Below are 7,200 nucleotides of genomic sequence, written 5' to 3'. Positions count from 1 at the left end.
CAAAGAAAGAAGGCGTAACTTTTATTCTCACTGTAGTATTGTTGCCGCCGCCATATCCTGAAGACGCTGTGTGCTTCGTTGTGAAAGTGAAACTACTTTGTTTGGTCTTCCAAAAGAGGAGGATATCTGCTTCGTCATGCCTAGAGCTGATCCGTGCTGGTCGCTGAGGGAATACAACAGTATGGTGAGGGGCGTAACATTTCCTTCTCACGCTTGAGGTATTCGGCCAATCACAATGCACTGGATAGCTGGCCAATCACAGCACACCTCGCTTTTTCAGACCGATGAGCTTTGTAAAAATCGACGCGTTTCAGAAAGGCGGGGCATAGAGGAGAAACAATAATGTACAGTATGTGGAAAATAATGTGTTTTTTTAACTTTAAACCGCATAAACACATTTCATTACACCAAATACACAAAATAATGTTCTTTTTAGCAGCATCATATGACCCCTTTAATTAACTGCACTTTAATGCAGTAATTCTTTTGAAAGAATTAAAACTAACCATTTTCTATTTCAGTATATTTTAAAATGCAATTTATTTTATTTTGCACCCCTATTTTTGCATTAAAAATTAACTTTAGGACCTTTAAGATTTTTTGCATTGTACCATAATAATTAATCCCACCTCCCAGTTCTCATTATGCAATACATTTTACTTCTAAGCTTATTAGCAATTTACGATATTCTCAATATTGTAGATGTTCATTACTACAATAATACAGTAATTCTGTTCTAATAATATGTAATTATTTTTAATTGGTTTTTATTCAAAACCGTTGGTGCAGTAATGAGAAAAGAGGAAAATGTGCTTAATTAAGGGCAAAAAAACAGTGCAAAAAAGTTTTTTTTAAGCTCCTAAAACAGCCTACATTTTCTTAAAGCAAAATATAATTTATTGTTTCTTTCATTTGATTTTGGGGTGAAATGTGGCCAGGATGTGTTCTTGATAGGTTTTATAAGATTTGCCCTCAAATGATCAAAGACGGTCAGATATGCATTTATGCACTGACCAAATAATCACTCATTTAAGACACTTGTATAATTCAATTAAACTTTGTGCAAATGCAACACAATTGTCTTTAAGCCACTTCTCATTAGCAGCAATCTGCTGGTCCAAGTTAATATGCGCATAAATCAAGTGCACTGAAATTAGATTGAGTCTGTCAGATATGTGAAAGGGCCACACACTTCTGATGTCTGACTGACCCCTCCCATTGATGCCTGACACTAACCAATCAGTAACCAATGTTGTTTGATTGCAGAGGGAACATCCCCACTCTAAACAGGTATAGTACACATTCTTTCTTCCTTAAAACAAAATCTAGACTTAGAATAGAAAAGCAACATGGTCAAACATATACATTTTAAATAGTAGTCAGTATAATATGCAGTAATACTATATGGATATTCAGAGTATTCAAGCATAACCAATGTATAAAAGATGTATTTGAATTCATATTTTAAGACATAAACAACCTTGGATGAAATGCATTAGCGCCCTACTGAATGGATCTAATGATGATCAAAGCTTTTGAGTGCCTCTAAATATTTTGAATCAATCGAATGCAGATATTATGCGTGTAAGTTTGTGTTTTATTGAAAACAGCTCTTTCTTTGCACTTTATTCTGTTGATCTTAGTAAATACAAACTAATTTGCATGGCTTATTGCACCACTCTCAACACAAGTGTGTGTGGGTCTGTCTGAAATGATATCATTGTGTGTGCGCATGCAAATGAAGACACTCCCGTAATATGTTAAGTGAAGTGAAATTGTTTAGACCTCATACTGGTTTTGAATTAGCTACATAATAGTGGCAATTAAATCTGCTGTTTGTATGTTTGTGTGATGTGATTGTCCTCCCAGGAAACTGTCTGCCCCACTTCAGGACTACAAACTTCCAGATATCACAGCTAATGCTAGTGCTGCCACAGGGGCAGCTAGTGAGTCTGCTGAGAATGAGGACAGGTAGAGCAGGACAGACTACAGGGTTTAATCACAGAGAGGGTTTAATCAGTCAAGAATAATCTATGCACAGTTTTCTTAATGATAACTGGGTATTAGGGATGTTCATTTCGGTTATTTTTCCTAACCAACAACCGACGCTCGTTAACCGACAAGATTATTTTAAATTAGAATTGAATTAAATTAGAAAGGATAAGTGTCTGTGATCCATTAAAAATAACATTTGTTTCCCGGGGATTAATTTTACATGCGCAAAAAGCAGCAAACAACAGAACATGAGGATTCACATGGTCTTCGTATCACATCTGCCAGCGGAGAAAAACATAATAAAGCTAGATATAGGCTATATATAAATAATAATATACTACTATAATAATAAAATAATAGTAATAATAATAAATAGGCCTATACGAGAAATATATTTATACTTGAATAATAAATTAAGAAAATGAAAGAAAAACTGTGCAACAAGTAGCCTAGTATGCAGAGTTTCGGTTCATTTACGTGCTGCACGAAAGGAAACAGACAGAAAGCGGTGTCCTATTTTTCTTTAGGCTTATTTTACAAAAGCACAAAGATTTGTTTTTATTGTGAATGTACACTAATAAAGGCAAACCTTTTACAATTCTGATTATCTTTATGACTAAAAGGAGTAGTTGCTTCCACTGTTAGAAGGAAAAAAATTCAAGTGATTGCGCCGGCGCCGCATGCGTGCACAGTTAAGCATTGCTACCTTGACAATGCAGCCTGTTTATTATCATAATAAAATACAGTCAGTCAAACATATGGAAAAAAAAATATGTAGTAAAAAAAATATGTAGTAAAATCTGTTAAGCAGTTAAGGTTAAGTGTTATCACTGTACTGCCGTGATGTTATACAAAACATTTTGTTTTACGTGGATATTGGAACGCGAGTGAAGTACATAATAAATAATAATTTGCCATTCAAATACATTGCGAATACGGAAACATTTGATTTTGTGTGGAATGAGAGACCCAACGTTGGTTTCAGTTTCATTTTAACCTAAATGAATACGTTTTGGCTTGTCATTTATATTGCTATAGGTTCTTATATTTTTTTCTAAATACTGTTAATTTAAATGATTTGTTGTGGAGTGAGGGGAACTAAAATAGCCTAGCTATGTTTACAGTGTTTTTTATAATGTTTGTAAACATTTCACGGCGGCATTAGGCCTATTTCTGAATGAAATAATAAAATGCGACTTATACGCGACTTAGCCTATGTTTTTTTCCCCTAAGAAACAATTTTTTTTACGCGTAGCGTATTTTAACCATACAGCAAACCGTTTTAAATATTTTGATAAATTACTGAAAAAAGAAATAATTAAATTACTTTTTAAACCGTTTAACTGATTGTATTAATCGGTCAAAATTCTTACCGTCGGTTAACCAGTTAAACGGTTAAAATGAACATCCCTACTGGGTATGAATCTTTTAATTAGTCTTAATGGGCAAGAGATTGCTGTCAAATACTAACATTGAACAGGATACTTGGCACCTTCTGAAATTTTGACCATTTCTGATAGATGTGCTGATTAAGCTTTATAATTAAAGGTGTTATTAAAGGAATAGTCTGGGTTAAATATAACTTAAAATCAATAGCCCTTACATGGACTCCACTGGAAATAATTTTGACTTCCAGTCCCTCAGTTTGTAAAATCAGGAAAAATGCATTAATAATAATGCACTTGCAATAAAGTGTACCAGAAATAAAGTCAAACCCTGGGTCGCCAGGATGATTTAAGGAAAACGTGTAGGCTATATGTACATAACAAAGTTCAAGACTCAGGGAAGAAGGAAGCGGGAACTGGCAAAGCGATGGAGGCTATTTACTCTTAGTGCAAATAGCATATTTTCTTAGCGATAGATGCCATTTACACTAAGTGAAAATAGCTGTATTTTTTTAGTGATATCATATGCTATTTACACTAAGTGTAAATAGCTATACATTATATTTATACTATGTTAAAATAGCAGGATATTCTGCTAATTACTTATTGCAAATAGTGGCAATTATCTGCACCTCAGCATTGTAATACATTATAAAACAGTATGCAATAATAACTTGAGTGTAAATTTTAATTATAATTCAAATTATTAAATGGATACCACCTTACTGGGACAAAAGCCCTCCCTACACCTACCCTAACCCTACCCGATACTTTATTTTCAACTTTTTGATTATTTCCTTCATTTTTATACAAAATAAATGCTTTCTGATGTGATTTGAAATTTGAAAAGGGAGAATAAAAATTCGCCAAAAGACAGATTCGAACCCGGGTAGATCGCGTCAAAAGGAGTAGCCTATGACACACGCTTTACCATCTACGCCACTGAATCTGACGATTGATGACCGTCTTTTGTAATGTTGACTAGCCCAATCACACGTTGGTGGGTGGAGTTAGTGTAAATAGCCTCTGCCAACAAGGCGGTCTATTTGCACTTAGTGTAAATAGACACTCCGATTTTTTTTATTCTTTTTTTTTATTCCCAACAGTTAAACAGTTGCCCACAGAAAAAAACAGGGGGTGCTGCCGCACCCTCAGCACCCCCACTTCCCGCGCCTATGAGTGTAGTTTTAGTTCTGGCAGGCCACGTTTACCACGTCTACCTATAGGAATACAAAGCCTATCACAGCATCCATATATAAGGTCCTTTAGTATTATTAGCAGCTATCGCATTGCTCAATAACTAATTAGCCTTCTCCATCCCCAGCTCCTCCTCTCGTCCAGTCAGGATTCAGGCTTCTGATTCCCTTTTAAATCAGACTAATTCAAAAGTGTGTACATTAAATTATTGAACATTAATGATATCTTCAATACATTTATGTTGGTTCTGTTCTGTTTACCCCAGGGGGCGGGGAATGGGGGGTTATCACTGCTCTCCCTGCTCTCATCCATGCTAGGCTGCATGGATGCACAGGGAGTTCTTGCCCAGAACAGAACCATACTGCCAATCCAAACTGTATGCTAATTGTCAATCATCTTTGATGATAGTGGTCTTGACAGAAATATTATTTCCTATGACTTATTAATTTGCAGCCACAACTTATTATTTTGTTCCCTCATCTTAGGTAAATCATGTTGTTCTAGTTTATTCCCTTTTAATTTAGTTCAATTGTGTGCATGGCTCCATAGTTTAAAAAGTAGTCCTGTCAATGAAATAAAATCATCAGTTAATTTCACTATTTCTGATTTTAGAAAGCAGAATGAAATTGTAATCAAATGTTACATCTAAAACTTAGGTTTTGTTAAACATTTTTCATTAATATCTTAACTTTGAGAAGACTACATTTTTTCACAGACCCGTTTAAGAACCAACATGCCCAATAGACTTCCAATGTAAATGTGTCATGATGAACCCATTTCTTTTGTTTCTACAAATCGAGGGTTGACCCAAAATTAGGGTAATGATATGGTAAACAGCAGGCCGCAGCTAGATTATGTTTAACCTGGAATATTCTCAACTAAACTGTACCTCCACCATGAATTTAAATAAATGAATGTAAATGCATGAATTCACCCATACAGTGAAGTTTCAGTCTTAACTATTTTTTCCTTTAATATCTGGTTTACTTGCCTCCTGACAACTGGCCCCTTTTATAACATTCAGATGTTACACGTCAGTGTGTATTCACATTCAGTTGTGAGAAGGCGATGCTGCTTCTATTCACTCCTCTGATCCAGACCGATGTGTAATGGTGATGATTTGATCTTTCTCTTGGGGTGGTCTACCACATTTTTGAGAGGTTAGGTATATGCGGCTGCACTAATAACATGTCCTTTTATTTGTGCGGTTGTGTTGTTCTCTCAGAATGTCCTTCTCCTCTAACTTGAATCACTACGGCATGGTCCATGTGGCCAGCGTTAGTGATGTGCTCCTGGACACCTCCTTCACCCCGCCCTGTCAGCGTATGGGCGCCATGGTTTCCTTCCGCTCCTTCCAGGAGTTCACCAGGTTAGTGTATGTCTACAGTAATTGGAAAGGTGTTCATGAAATCTAAATTATTCCTATTTATTTGCTTATTCAATGCTCTTGATCGTACTCTGCACAATCTGCACGTAAGGTTTAATCCACAAATAACGCTCCGGTGGACATACTGAGATTACATGACCAGCCAAATACTACTTACTTTATTTTTGTTACCTCCTATTGTTATTACCTACCTCCTAGTTGCGGGATGTTTCATTCACACCAGTAGGTGTCAATATAAAGTCTAACACCGCTGTCATATTGCGACACACAAAAACTTCAATAAAAATGTTTTTAATAATCTTCTATAAAATAATAACATTTACCAATAGCTATGTAACTATGTTGGAGTGTCAATAAAATCATTGGCACTATTTACGATATTATATATTTTGTAGTATTACTATATCAGTAATTCATTTTCTAAATATCAGTTTCCGTTAATACCGAAACCTTTATTGCAGACCTATCAAATTCCATCTAGATCCCCAACACGCTGATTGTTGTGTCAGTCAGAAATACATTTAAACCTGTAATGTGCCGTATTGAGAATGGCATTTCATGTTGTCTATTATAGCAGTTTTCTTAAAATTTACATACATTTGCTGTCTGCGTGTCTAATGTGACTGTTATCACAGGAACATTAAAGATGTGTTGAGCTGTTTCTCAGACTCACCCCCCTCTACTCCAACCTTTCCTGAGGGGGGCAACCCTGTGCTGTATGGAGAGGAGGACAACAAGGTGAACATTTTATTCTTTGAACCTGTCAAAAAAGGGAAAATAAGATCAGACATTGAAGGGCACCTGTTATGCACAATTCACTTTTACATGCTGTTTAAATATAAATGTGTATTGGCAGTATGTGTACACAAACACCCTATAATGAAAAAACTTCACCCACTCCTTTTTTTTAATCCCCATAAATCATAAGCAGTGTCTCAGAACAAGCCGTTCGCAGAATCTGTAAAATGTGATGTCACATTTTACGAGCCCCGTCCATGACTGTTGACGGGCACTGCCATATTAGCAGAGACCCCGCCCAGAGTGAGCCACACGCAGTCCGCCATGTTTATCACAGACATAACCGTGTTTTTGTAATTTTTGCTTTTAACATAAACTTGTGTGTATTTGACAGTTTAAACGCAATAAGACATGAAAGAGAACTTAGTTTAGTACTCGCATGTCATGTGACAGCGCTTTCTGTGGGTGTGCTTCGGATGTGCGCTCAGAAAACTGTAC

General features: G+C 35.9%; 1 protein-coding gene across 7 annotated transcripts in view; it reads left to right on the top strand.

Annotated features, from left to right (window-relative positions):
- Positions 1-7,200, top strand: part of LOC107691719 (acetyl-CoA carboxylase-like) — a 69,289-nt gene that overhangs the window by 33,846 nt on the left and 28,243 nt on the right. For 5 of the 7 annotated variants that reach the window (XR_001634565.1, XM_016490505.1, XM_016490503.1 and 2 more), the window contains exons 27-30: positions 1,267-1,290; positions 1,870-1,971; positions 5,803-5,946; positions 6,600-6,702. Coding sequence is in view for 6 of the 7 variants with exons in the window: in XM_016490505.1 (XP_016345991.1) it covers positions 1,267-1,290; positions 1,870-1,971; positions 5,803-5,946; positions 6,600-6,702 (373 nt within the window). In the remaining variant the exon portion in view is untranslated. The remainder of the gene's footprint in view (positions 1-1,266; positions 1,291-1,869; positions 1,972-5,802; positions 5,947-6,599; positions 6,703-7,200) is intronic. The other 2 variants (XM_016490507.1, XM_016490506.1) reach the window with 1 other exon arrangement.

The sequence above is a fragment of the Sinocyclocheilus anshuiensis genome, unplaced genomic scaffold (genome assembly GCF_001515605.1).
Source record: "Sinocyclocheilus anshuiensis isolate Anshui unplaced genomic scaffold, SAMN03320099.WGS_v1.1 scaffold246, whole genome shotgun sequence".
NCBI classification, from domain to species: domain Eukaryota; kingdom Metazoa; phylum Chordata; class Actinopteri; order Cypriniformes; family Cyprinidae; genus Sinocyclocheilus; species Sinocyclocheilus anshuiensis.
This window is presented reverse-complemented; position numbering and strand designations above follow the sequence as displayed.